The sequence below is a fragment of the Rhinopithecus bieti genome, unplaced genomic scaffold (assembly GCF_001698545.2).
Source record: "Rhinopithecus bieti isolate Rb0 unplaced genomic scaffold, ASM169854v2 scaffold_32017, whole genome shotgun sequence".
NCBI classification, from domain to species: domain Eukaryota; kingdom Metazoa; phylum Chordata; class Mammalia; order Primates; family Cercopithecidae; genus Rhinopithecus; species Rhinopithecus bieti.
The window spans coordinates 34,165-48,544 of NW_016813578.1; the positions used below are offsets into that span (position 1 = coordinate 34,165).

The 14,380-nt window shown below is 39.9% G+C and overlaps 1 protein-coding gene across 1 annotated transcript in view; it reads right to left on the reverse strand.

Annotated features, from left to right (window-relative positions):
* Positions 1 to 1,583: 1,583 nt before the first annotated feature.
* Positions 1,584 to 14,380, reverse strand: part of MPP4 (MAGUK p55 scaffold protein 4) — a 59,844-nt gene continuing 47,047 nt past the window's right edge. The window contains exons 17-22 of the mRNA XM_017848656.1: positions 12,883 to 13,053; positions 11,508 to 11,588; positions 6,969 to 7,062; positions 6,472 to 6,580; positions 4,460 to 4,594; positions 1,584 to 2,104 (exon numbers count right to left, since the gene is read on the reverse strand). Of these exons, the coding sequence (XP_017704145.1) occupies positions 1,913 to 2,104; positions 4,460 to 4,594; positions 6,472 to 6,580; positions 6,969 to 7,062; positions 11,508 to 11,588; positions 12,883 to 13,053 (782 nt within the window). The 3' untranslated portion in view covers positions 1,584 to 1,912. The remainder of the gene's footprint in view (positions 2,105 to 4,459; positions 4,595 to 6,471; positions 6,581 to 6,968; positions 7,063 to 11,507; positions 11,589 to 12,882; positions 13,054 to 14,380) is intronic.

Genomic DNA, 14,380 nt, shown 5'->3' on the forward strand with positions numbered 1-14,380 from the left:
CACCCCCACCCCCACCCTCACTCCGCCAAGTATAGCTGTTTACCCTCCACCTCTCGAGGCCGACGCGCCCCTCGCCGCTCACCAGGTTGCCCTCCTCCAGCCGAGCCCCCGAGTCAGCCCTCATGATGCTCTCCCCGCGGGGCTTCCCCGGCGCAACCTTCGGCGGCCCGAGCCCAGCTCCCCGCGACGCTGCAGCCTGCGGGACGCCGGGGCTTCGTGGCGCCTGGCGAGGCCGCCTCCCCGTGAGCCAGGTCCCCGCCCGCCTCTGCCCTGTCAAGCGCTGCTGAGTTGGGGACAAATGCGTTTACTACTCCAGTCTGTGCGGGCCTGGGTGTGTGGATGTGTATTAATATAGGCAATTCTCACATTTTCTCCGATTGCTTACCCTTCATCCCACAACTGTGTAAATCAAATTTGGAAAAACTTTTTCTTGAAGAATCTTAAAATCAAATCCGACCTCACATAAATATCACTACAAACTACTTAATTTGCATCGTTTTGTTTGGTTAGGTTTTTTTTTTTAAAAGATAACTTTCACTTTGAGTAACAGAACTACAAATATTTTGAATCATGTATTCTATTTTACAGTTAAGAAAGAGATGGGAAAGATGGAAGAATGGTGTGGATATGGATCAGAGAATGATGCAGAAGATGAACAGATACAGGGACAGGGAAAGCGCCTGGAAATCTCAAATCTGGGGGAAGAAAGAGAAACAGGACTTTGTAATGGCATCCTAATCTTGTTACCAAACAACGGGGCTTGTTGCCCTATATGCACAGAAGCCAATATTATGATGCTGGTTTTTTGAGAAAAGTTTTTATTGCGAGTCAACTAACAAGGAGACAGGAGTATAGCTCTAATCTGTCTCCCTGTGCTGGCTTTAAGACAGTATTTTTATTAGAAAAGGTTTAGGGAATGGATTCTGGGATTAGTAGGTGACTGATGGAAGGAAAGAAGCCATCTGGAAAATCCTCTGGCGTTCGCGGTTACCTCTTCATGTCCCTTCATGGGTCGCATGTGCAAATTTTGGAGGGAGTCAGTATGAAACACGGGGGAAGACTCGAACTGTAACGCCAGCAAGCTCATTTTGTACAGATTTGTACAGACTCCGGGTAGCCATCCGTGTTAGTCCTAACCAATTTCAGCCAGTTTGCTTTGTTTTTTAATCTCACAATGGAAGAAGTTTAGGCGTTTTAGCAAATTGTTTTTTATCTGCCGTCCTGCGTGCTCAAGAATTTCTGTTAGTCTCTGGTTTCTTTAACTCTGAGACACGGTTTCAATCTTGTGATTTTTCTGTATATAGGTCTCCAGGACTAATCCATTGCCTTTTTCTAATTTAGGCATGCATGTAGATATTGGCTGTAAGGAAAATTCGTGTTTGTCACACCTCTGATGAGAATAATTTTTTCCTTGTGGGCTGATTTGTAAATAGTGAAGGCAGTGCAGTTTTTTGTAGGTTTTGATTTTAGATGTGAAATGTGCATATTAAACCTTTCTTGCTGCATTAAGTAAGCACTTTTGGTAAAAGATGTTTTCATGAAACACGTTTCATAGAGTAAAATACAATTTCTGAAGTTAAATATTGCTTATTATATTAAGGAAAGCTCTTTATTTAAATCTTTAAAAGATGTGAAATCTGCAAAAGGTTCTCATACTCATTGACTTAACATTATTCATATTTCTACTACAGCTGCATATAAGATAAAGGAAAAAAAATTTTTTTAAGAGCCAAATAGGTAACTACATAACCATACAATAAAAATTTTTTCAAATAAGATTAATTAATAAACTACTGCACTTTTAAAGTTGCACATATTATAATGGGTCAAATACTGCTGTTTTAGATTGCAACTGTGGATCGCTGTAACAAGGGTACAGTGTTAAAACTCCAGCATTAAACAAGAAGTCTCATTAAGACTCAGTATCTGAGGAAATCCATGTTGCTGGTACCCACTGAGGCTCCTCCTGAGCCTTCTGTATGGCAGACAACAACTGGGCACATGCATCATGCAAGCTGTCATTCACGATCACATGATCAAAAAATTGGCCAAACTGAGTTTCCATTCTTTGGGCTAAATTTTCCATCTCTTGTAGGTCTTCATCCTTTAGGAGAAATAGAAAAATACGGATAGTACAGAATTAATTGGACAAATGGAAAAAATACAGTTTGTTATGCTGTCACATTCAGTCGTGAAACTACTTATATAAACAGTAAGGTCGGCAAATTTTGCACAGATGATTTTTAATAACGTTTAAAAAATATTTTCTCAAAATTCTACAAAGCTAGCTAACTAGAAAATAGTAATTTTTTTTACCCTCTGTTAATCGAAATAATGTTGCTAAATATAGATAAAATTATTATTTTTTTTAGACAGGGTCCCACTCTATCCCAGGCTGGCATGCAGTGGCATCATCTCAGCTCACTGCAGCCTCTGCCTCCCAGACTCAAGTGATCCTCCCACCTAGGCCTCCAGAGTAGCTGGGACTATAGGCACGTACCATCATGCCCAGCTAATTTTTGTAGAGAAAATGTAATTATTATAACAAGTATAAACATATCCTTCCAAATTAATGTAAAGCATAAGCAAAGCTGGGAAAAATATTATCACTATCCACAGTATGTCATCCTTTATTTCTTAGAAATGTATTACTGAGATAAAGAAATTTTAATTGGTAATTTTTTAAATAATAAAAGACTGAAGTTTTTATTTAAAAAATGAGGTCCAATAAATGTCTTCTAAACTACAAAACTTATGTTTTAATCTTTAATCTTAATGTCTGATCATGTTTTGCAAAATTTAGTAATAGTTTGCAGACAGATTACTCCCCTCAGCTTCCCATATGAACTTATTTTACTCCTCCCTAAACACTTGAAACTCTTTAACCATATACAACATAAAACCAAAGAAAATGTACCAGTTTAAATAAAATTTAAACATAAATTTCAAGTGAACATTAATCTGATAGGAATAACATTATTTTAAAGATACAAAATGGCCACTTTCAACACGAGGATGGTATAAGCCAGTTATATTACTGTTTCTACTATTGTGAAATGTTCATTTAATGAAGGTAATTTGGCCTTCACTTGGCACTAATGCATTAAATTCATTGCTGTTATTTTCTTATTAGTTCACGAAAAATAGTACAACTTGTCACCAGTACAATCTGAAACACAAATACAAATGCAGGCACCAAAATCTTGTGGCTTTACAAAGTGACTATACATATGATCCAGAAACAATTTTGTTAATTTGTTTAGACTGCCATAAAAATGAGAACAATTTTAAATGCCCATAAGACTCAACAAATACATTCATGGACTCTACTGTTCACAAGGTAAACTGGAAAATCAGACCTCCATAGTCATTGAAAAAAATACGAAAATAAAAATAATAAGAGAAAGGATAATTTAAAGATACCTGTGCTTGCTTTAGCAGCACATATACTAAAACTGAAACAATGCAGAGATTAGCATGGCCCTTGTACAAGCCTGACATACAAATATTTAGTGAATCATTCATAGTTTTAGTTTCAATTTTGCCAGGTAAACAAATTCTGGAGATCTGTTTCACAACAATGTGAATATACTTAACACTAAATACTAACACTGAACTGTACACTTAAAACAGTTAATATGGTAAGTTTTATGTATTTTTACCCCACATACACACACACACATACACACACACACAATAAATGGCTGTAATATCTTAATCTAGGTGATGGTTATCTGGGTGCATACACACCTAAAAACTCATTAAACTGTACACTCTATACACTTTACTGAATGCGTGTTATGACTCACAATATTTAAAGTGTATTTCATGTAAAATATATGTATGCAACTGGAAAAAAATCACCTGTTCTAGGATGAAATCACTGATTAATTTCACCTGGCTTGCCCCTTCTATTATTACCATCATCATTTTATAGATGAGATATACTCACTGAGCATTTTTAAAGTAAGCTTTTAAGTAAAAGATAATCTGTTTAAAATACAAATACCAGGTTCATATATGCCCAATTTCTGTTTGGCTTTGCAAACTATGGCTCAAGGATTTTTTTTTTTAAACTAGACCCAAAAAAATAAGAAAGAAAAAAATAAGGGTAGCATCATAGCATTTATTAAACTTTATTTTTATATCTGTAAGTGATGTCCATCCAAAAGGATAAATCATAAGAGCATTATCCATTAGAAACAAAAATTACATTCTCTAACACAGATCCTGTAGAAACAGTACAGTTTTAAATTTTGTGTTTTTTGTTTGTTGGTTGGTTTTGTTTTATTTGTAAAATAAAACCAGAGTAAACTGGTTTTACTGAGGGCCTTTTGGGGAGGAGGTCAAAAAGGAGGAGGAGGACAATGAGATCAGAGATCCTCGGCCCGACCCAACCCAGATCTCTCCCACGCAGAAGTCACTGAAAGCAATACAGTAATTTTTGACTTGCTCTTACCTTGAACTTCATGTCCACAAAGTAGTCAGTAATAATCTTGGCATTTTTCCGAGATTGTTTCATACACCTCATATTCGATGGCTTTATAAATATGACATAGGGCTTCAGTTCATGAGTTCGAACCACTTGAATATCCTACACAGAAAATTCAAATGCACACTTGTTTTTTGTTTGTTCTGAGACATGGTCTTGCTCTGTCACCCAGACTGGAGTGCTGTGGTGCAATCACAGTTCACTGTAGCCTCAACTTCCTAGGCTCAAACAATCCACCCATCTCAGCCTCCCGAGTAGCTGGGACCAGAGGCACATGCCACCATGCCAGCTATTTTGTTTTGTTTTGTTTTTGAGACAGAATATCATTCTGTTGCCCAGGCTGGAGTGCAGTGGTGGGATCTCTGCTCACTGCAACCACCGCCTTCCCAGTTCAAGCAATTCTTGTGCCTCAGCCTCCCTAGTAGCTGGAATTACAGGCTTGTGCCACCACGCCCAGCTAATTTTTGTATTTTTAGTAGAGATGGGGTTTTGCCATGTTGGCCAGGCTCGTCTCGAATTACTGACCTCAGGTAATCTGCCTGCCTCAGCCTCCCAAAGTGCTAGGATTGCAGGCATGAGCCACCACGCCTAGCCCCAGCTAATTGTTTTTTATTTTTTATTTTTTGTAGTGATGGGGTTTCACTATGTTGCCCAGAGGGGTCTCAAACACCTGGCCTCAAGAAATCCTCCCATCTCAGCCTCCCAAAGTGCTGGGATTATAGGCATGAGCCAGCGTACCTGACCTAAATGCACATTTAAAAACAGAAGTCCTAACTTTCTAGAGTCAACATAAAGCTTCTCAAAATTTCTAAGACCAGAAATTAGCAATTATTTTTAGGGGACATCTCATGTGCCCCCAACTGCTCAATTCTTAAAAACAAATGAACATTTTAATAATTTGAAGATGGAGTTTTAGAACCAAAATTAAGGCCAAATCCTGACTCTTACTAGCTATGACTAGCAATTGAAATCTTACTAGCTGAGCAACAGTCTATACATGAGAGAATCTCATTTACTGAGAGTAGGATTCTGTACATGATCTCATATGACAAAGACAGACTCTCAAGATGGATCAGCTCTGTTTCACCTTCACTTCCCTTTCCTCTTGCTATTATCTCACATTGGATACTACTGCCATCTCTTTTCCTCTGATTCTCTAGCACACAAAGTGTATTTCTAACGACAAAGAAAACATGGCTGGGCACAGTAGCTCATGCCTATAATCCCAGCACTTTGGGAGGCCAAGGCAGGTGGATCACTTGAGCCCAGGAGTTCCATTGCCGGACCAGCCTGCCAAACATGGCAAAACCCTGTCTCTACTAAAAATACAAAAATCAGCCAGGCATGGTGGCTTGCACTTGTAGTCCCAGCTACTAGGGAGGCTGAGGCACGAGAATTACTTGAACCCAGAAAGCGGAGGTTGCAGTAAGCCGAGAGCACGCCACTGCACTCTACTCTGGACGACAGAGCAGGGCCTTGTCTCAAAAAACAAAACAAACACAGACACACACACACACATGAAGAAAATACAAAGATCACAAAAATTGGGCCTATGGATTGCATGTTCTTTATCTTACCTTAACTTGCTCACCCCTGCTCCATTCTACATGTGGTCTCAGGAAGGTAGCCACAGATATGACAACATAGAAACCTCACCTCCTTGTACAAAGCAACATCTTATTCACTCCACAAGAAGTGACCTTGATGCCTTTGTGATCAAGGTTAAAGCAAGAAAGATTCTTGCTTCTCTTTGTGACCACCCACTCAGTTCTGCTTTTCTGTATAAGAAGCAAGACTTCTTTCCCAACTAAAACCAAAATGTTTTAAATTGATACATTAAGATCTTAGATATGAGAAATGGCCTTATTCTTAAAAGGCTAACAGAATAAATGTCTCAACTATAACCTACAGCATGTGCACAAAAAATGGACGATACGCATTCATCGTTTGGGGACATAAATATTCCACCATGGACCCACCTGAGGCTCTAAGTCCATGACGCAGATCTTTCTTTCGTCAAGGACTGTTTGAACAGCATCCACACTAGTGCCATACAGGTGGCCTTTGTACTCACCATACTCCAGCATCCTGCAAGGGCAGGCCAAACAAAACAGAACGCTTTCTACAAAGAAAATATTATTAGTAGTAACATGAGGATAAACTGCACTAGAGTTGAATATAAATATGTGGACTTTATTAGCACAGAAAAAATGAATAGATATTCAAGGGGTGAACATAATGAGCATATCTAGAGTTTATGTATTTCCTCAAGTTCTCCAAGGTTTGCAAACTCCATTCTGCTCCCTTTCCAAACCCAGTGAGTTGGTATCTTGATGTATCAATGTACATTTCATGCTTCACTCCTCAGAAACAAAAGGAATTACCCAGGAGCTTTGGAAAATACATAAAAATAGGGAATCTATTTTGAATGTAAAACAACAAGAGGCAAGAATCAGCTTCTGAACCTCCACTTTACCTGTGACTATATATGAGGCTTTCAAATGTTTCCTTGGACACATAGTGATACTCACGCCCATTCATTTCATAACTCTTTTTAGTACGAGTAGTGTCTATCAAGAAAAGGGAATGAAAGGTTTCAGTGTCTTCAAAATTCTTTGATTACCAATATACATTTGAATAAAGATATCTAATCAAAATAAATAAATGAATATATAATCAATTAGATAAAATGCTAGAACTAAAAAGAAGAAGCCTGAATTGGTGATAAGTTCTTACATCAAAATCAGTTAGTCTATAAACCTTTATTGAGTGCATATGGTGTGAAAAAGAATGCACTAGGTATTAAGCCAGCATAAGAAAGACCTAGGGTAACACCTGTCATTACTTCAAAACAAGTGCTAGTGAATTATGTGTGAACCTTTAGATGCCTAAAGGCTCCCAGGTAGCAATACCAATAATATCTTACATTTGGATAGTGCATTTCCCATCATCTCATTTCATCTTCCACACTCTTATCTTAGGTAAACTGTTAATATCTATATTTTACTCATAAGTAAAGCTTTTGGAGAAACTTGCTCACATTCATAAGACTGATGAAAAATGAAGTTGAAATTAGAACCTATGTGTTCTGACTCCTCCTAGATGAATGTTTTTTACAACAATAGATGCTCAAATATGAAATGGAGAAAGCCCATGACATTCTGCAATCTTGACTAGATGCATTAATATCCAAGTGAGTGGTGATTTGTTTTAGGGATCTCTAGGAGGGAAAGATTAGCTGTGTCTAGATTCAGTCTGATTCTTTGATATGGCCACTTTGATTACAGACTCTTCAACTTAAATAGTGACAGGTCATATAGAATATAGGAGTTCATCAAATATCTAAAAGTTATTTGTTGTTTGCTCATTCATTTATTCAACCAGTGTGTACTGAGTGCCTACTATGTTCCAGGTATCGTGTTAGGTTCTGAAAACACAAAGACGAGTAAGACAGTTTCAACTCTGCATCCTATATACTATAAAGCTAGTCCCTTAATCTACATTACCACCAGTTCCCTTATTCATACAGAATTTGTGTATTTGCATCTGACAAAGTTTAAGGATGAAATAGATCAACATCTGATGATATCAATACATGGAAATGATCAAGTAGGAGCTCGAAACCAGCCTTAAATTATCAAAGGAGTTACCAACCTTCAAGGGGGTCTAAAAGCAAATGTCATCTTGGGGTCATTTTTGTATTTTCCTTATTCAAGCCTCTCATCAGATCCTTAGAGTTCCTACAGTTACACCACATCTCCCACAGCTTCCTACTTAAAACAAAATTCTAGTAAAACCTTATAGCTCTCAGGTGATAGTGAATTATGTCAATCTAAACCCAAGATGATTCCTTCTCCTTTGCTTCCATTGGACTAACATTTATATGGTACGTTAAAGTCTGTGAATTGATGCATAACTTGAGGTATCCATTTTAAGCTTAAAACTTCCATTTAAAAAGCAAAATATGAGCAGTATTTTCTCATTTTAAATGATTAAAATTCTACATTGACATTCTTAAAATTCTTCTATATTCTGTGGGCATTTTATTTTTTTATTCAGACTATCAAAAAATGGTGATTTGACCAGGGGCGGTGGCTCATGCCTGTAATCCCAGCACTTTGGGAGGCCGAGGCGGGTGGATCACCTGGGGTCAGAAGTACAAGACCAGCCTGGCCAACATGGTAAAACTGCATCTCTACTAAAAATACAAAAATTAGCTGGGTATGGTGACATGCGCCTGTAATCCCAGCTACTCAGGAGGCTGAGGCAGGAGAATCGCTTGAACCCAGGAGGTGAGGTTGTAGTGAGCTGAGATCATCCCACAGCACTCCAGCCTGGGCAACAGAGTGAGAATCCATCTCAAACAAAACAAAACAAACAAACAAACAAAAAACACACAGAAAAGGAAAACGGTGATTTCTTTGGTTTTTGTTTTTGAGATTAATGCCCATTCCTGTACATGAAAGCAGTACTTCAGAAAGCACAGCCTATGGGATGTGATCATAAAGCAACTTCTTGGTCTCCCACAGCCCTTCTGTGAGGCAAGATCTTCCCCAGCCCCTGCATAAAATCCTAGCAGTTTCCTGGCTAGGCACGGTGGCTCACGCCTGTAATTCCAGCACTCTGGGAGGCTGAGGTGGGCAGATCACTTGAGTTGCAGGAGTTCGAGAACAGACTGGCCAACATGGTGAAATCCCATCTCTACTAAAACTATAAAACTTAGCTGCGCATGGTGGCGGGTGCCTGTAATCTCAGCTACTTGGGAGGCTGAGGCAGAAGAATCGCTTGAACTCATGGGGCAGAGGTTCCAGTGGGCCGAGATCGTGCCACTGCACTCCAGCCTGGACGACAGAGCGAGACTCCGTCTTAAAAAAAAAAAAAAAACACCCAGCAGTTTCCATGACTCTTTCACTCAGGTTTAATTTTAAAAGTCTATCATCACTCATGCCACAATTTCATTTTCATCAGCCAGTCTCAACTGACTAATTAAAATTCCATTCCCACATAGTCATCAAAACTATAAACTTCACTTAGATTTTAGGCTGCTTCTCCACACATCTGGCTCAAATTTGTTGCACCGGGGAAGCCTACGCTCAGAGAAGCCAGACAAGAGTATCAGTCACTTCTCTTTCCTTTCATTGTATTTATACTGCTCCTGCTTCTCCCTCCCCTCGATAAATCTCACTTCCACTGGTTTAGAACTCTCTAAGGCTAGAGTGCGGGGAGGGAGAGGAAAGCAGGAAGGAAGGTTCTGGTTTGGCAAATACTGATTCTGGCTGCTATTGGCTTTCTTTAGATTTGGCAGATGCTTAAATCTGGCTCTTTCTCTCCTAAACCATATATTGGGTTATTTTGCAAACCCTATCACCACCACCACAAGGCCTCTCAAGCCCATTCCTATTCCAGTTTGTCGTCTGTGATTCCTTCTAAAGCCAGATATATTTGGGAGTCCACTTTTGGCCTTTTTCTCCTCAGGCTTCCTCCTGGGCAGGAATCATATAACCCTGGGCTGACTTTCTTATACATTACCTGCCCAGATCTGGTCCTTAGGCAACATCACAAGTCTAGCTGTGATGGACCCTATGAGGACAGCCACTTCCCAAATTATAGCCATTGGCCACTTCCTGTAAGCTCTCCTCCTTTGGATTTTTCAGGTATAATTTGGACACCATTCCTCTGTGTCCCCCAAAGTTCAGGGGACACAAAGAAAGCTCTCTAAGTGGTCCCCCTATGTTCCTCTGTCTTGCCTTGAGGGGAGTGGGGAGCAAGCACACCCACACACTCTTCCCACACTCAGCGGGTCTGGAACACACAGCACGGCTCTCTCCAATAAAAGCCTCCCTGAAACGCCCTCATGAATCTCCCTCCCCAAGCCTTTTATACCCTCGAGATGTGTGAGGAGTTTAACTTGTTTTCACTTTCCTCATTTAAAGATGTGCATCTTAGTGCCTCAGTCAAAATTTTAACTTCCTTTTACACATATTAGAAACTATGCATTATTATACATTATTATAAACATGCATTATTATGAAGTTTCTATTTTCTTGAAATCAGGAATTCTATCTCAAGTCTTGATCTTTTCTATTTTTACAATAAAACAGCTTTTCTTAGAGTGATTTTAAGGATGAATCTCAGTATGAAACAAATAATTTCTTCTATTTTAGAATTGCAGCTCTCAAATGTCTTAAAGCTTAAAAAGAAACCTCATATAACAACTCTAAGTGGGTAAAAAATTCTCACAACTCTACATAAAGTCTGGAAGATTGTGTTTTAGGAGTTGGTTTGGAGCTGGTAGTAGTGAAGGGGGAGCTTAGGAGAAATAGAGGAGTTATGAGTAAAAGAAAATAAGAAAACACTTTTTTTTTTTGAGTCAGTCTCACTCTCTCGCCCAGACTGGAGTGCAATGGTGCCATCTCGGCTCACTGCAACCTCTGCCTCCCAGGTTCAAGTGATTCTGTCTCAGCCTCCTGAGTAGCTGGGATTACAGGCATGCAGCACCACACTCAGCTAAATTTTGTATTTTAAATAGGGATGGGGTTTCACCATGTTGGCCAGGCTGGTCTTGAACTCCTGACCTCAGAAGATCCACCCACTTCGGCCTCCCAAAGTGCTGTGATTACAGGAGTGAGCCACTCCACCCAGCCAGAAAACACCATTTCTAAAACAGTTATGTATTGTATAATCATACTCATAAATTTATATAAAGTTGTATGTGCATATATCAATTTTTAGATAGTAAGTACTGGGTGTATGTTAGCTATTATTGCTAACTATTAGTTTGCCTGAAAGGCCATCCATATAATTAAGAAATAGAAAAAAAGCCCATTTAAAAGCCAGCAGCCTACATTCCAATAAACCAATTTTCCTTATTAAAATAAATATGGTTAGAAATACTTAAGAACTATCCCTAGTGTTGTATATTTTTACAACAAAGATGGAATGACATAGTTAAATGAGATCAGCAAAGAAAGTTTTACCAAAACACAAACCATTATGAAAGCAAAACTAAACATACGTGGCACAGCACTTTGAAAATGGCTGGGATTAAATTCAATAAGTTGTCTTCTGAGCTCATTTACTCCAACACCAGAGGGTCCTAAACACAAAAAGTCACACACAGAAATCATCAGATGTGGATAGATATAATTATGTGATGGAATCATCATTTTAGTCCTTCTATTGAAGAAACTTGAGAGCAAATATTTTTAGGGAAATTATGTAACTTCCTTTCTCATAAATTGCAAGAACCCCAGAAAACTTTTGGGAATTTTTCTAGTGACCTATGGAATAACCCACATTGCTTCAACATTCAGGAATGAGGTAAGGAATCGCATGAACCTGACCCCCAGCCAACTCTATCTAATGTCGAATGCCATGAGAATTAGCTGGTCTCATTTTAGAGAATCACAGAGCTCTGCCTTTCCTTTTCAAATGAAGTTTTTATCAAATCACAACCAGAAACCAGCCTCGACAATTATAGGTTCTGTGACTTACAGAATTCAGGGGTACATTCCTGACAGGTGATTGAGTAAGCACCCCCATGTCCAGCTGGAGGCAGGGCTGACTTCATGGGTATAGAACCTGTGCAGTTACACAGGGCCCATGCTTAGAAGGATACTGTGCTTGGATGAATTATCTGCTATTGTATCTTGAAATCCTTGATAATTTTTTAACCAGGGGCCCTTGCATTTGCATTTTACAATGGGGCCTGCATATGATATTGCTGGTCCCAGCTGTAAGGCACGTTGTTCTGCTCTACAGGGACCTGCCTTGCTCATGAAGCTAAACACGCAGACAGGAAGGCAGTAGGATACAAGTTGCTACTGCTACAGGGACCAGCTTTGCAAAAGTCATGGGCACAAAAGCAGGTCACTCCTGCACTATATTTGCCATGATCTTTATAAGCACCAAAGATACAGTCCAGAAGATGTTACTTTTCTAAATGAGGTAATTACAAATTTCTTAGGAGAATGGACTTGAAGAATTTAACACATTTCTCAGGGAAATGGACGTTAAGAATTTATTTTCATGATACAGGTTAATGATCTGTCTGGGGAAACACTCATCTATGTTTATAGAACAATTCTAAGGAGACAAAAAAAAATCTCAGTCATAACGACATCATAATACTTGTTATATAACAAGTAACTATATAGTTCATGGACACCATGGCATACCACATTCACTTGTAGATTTTTTAAAAAGCTTGATACAATAAAATGTTACTTAAAAACCCACAGTACAATGGTTTTATTTTGTTTTTTAAAAAAGGTATTTGTATGGGGGTCCATAAAGAGTTCTACTTTTACCATCATTCCCAATATGAGACACCTGAATCTAGAAGGAAAACTCCTCAGGGAGGAGGAGAGAGAGTGCATGCTGGGACATACCCATGAGCACTATGAGGCGGTACTTGTCTGAAGGACGTCGCTGGTACCTCACCACCTCCTCGTAAGGGGCACCCACTGCACTGTAGCAGCTGCCGGTGCAGCACACACTGGCATGCAGCGGGCTGAGGTGAGACTTCCTGCGACACAGGCGCATGCTGCGGCGGAAGCCAGCTAGGGAGGGGAAGTGCACAGAACATAAGAACCAGGCAGGAGAGATCACTTGTAGCCTCACACCTGATGAAATGTGTAGCAACCATGATCCTAAAGTGTTCGTTAATATAGTCACATCTGTCTGAAGTTAGAAGATGGGAAGTCATATGAGGGAAACATATGAAAATGCCCCCTGTGCTAGCCCATCTCGCACCGGCTCTGGGCCAGGCATTGTCCTGGGTGCTGGGGAGAGAGGGCTCAACTAATCCAAGGCCACTTTCTCATGAAATCTGCATTTTGTAGAAGGGGAGAGACAAAATTAAAAAAAAAAAACAAAACAAAATAAGTACTTAGAAGAAGACAAGGTAGATAGAGACTGATGGGGGTGCTTTTTTAGATAGGCAGTAAGGTTAGAGTATCTCTGAAAGGTTGGCATTGAGCAGACATCTGGAGGAAGGAGGGAGCCAGATCAGGAAGCCTCTGAGGAGACAGGCAAGCCAGGTCAAGGGAACTGCAAGTGCAGTGGTGCAGAGAAACAAACTGTGCTTGGAGCATTTGAGGAACAGCAAGGAGACCTGTGTAGCTGCAGGGCGGTAAGCAACAGGGAGTACGAAACAGGGTAGTGGGAAGTGGCTGGAGCCAGGTCACACAGGGCCTCTGAAAAGTGTTGGATTGTTGTGGAAGTGTGACGGGAAGCTGTTGGTGGTGGCATGATTGGATTCATGTTTCTGAAAGACTCCTCTGGTTGATGTAAACCGTAGAGAAAGCAGGTGTGACCTCAGGGGAGAGCAGTTAGGAAGCTACTGCAGTGGTCTGGGTGAGAGATGAGGGTGGCTTGGGCCAGGTCAGAAACAGCGGAGCAGGCTCATTTTTCACATTTTTCAGGTGGTTTCACTAAGACACAGACAGATTAGGTGGTTGCTTGGGACTGTGTGGTCAGCGCAAAGTTGGACACATGGATCATGATTTCTAAGCTCCTAGATTCCTGCTTCATCTGCCTTTAGAATCATGGGGCTTTCTGGTATCTTCAGAGCTGTTTGCAGGTCCTCTCAGTAGACAGAGTTAGCAACTCTATGTGTACATATAAATACACATGCACACTTCAACCTATATTTGTATGTCTATATATTGAAAACCATGAGTTCATACCAGTACCTACGATGTCAATCCAACACTAGAGGATTCATTCTAGACTTCCCCTTTCCATGTTTATAACTCCCTTCTCTAACGGTGAGAACCCTGGCCCTTGTTGTCCTCAATACATTTGCTTATTGTATCAATCAAGAGCACTTAAGTGTGCAAGATAGGGGACAGACAATGTCAATCGCCTCGCAGAACGTGTCAGAGC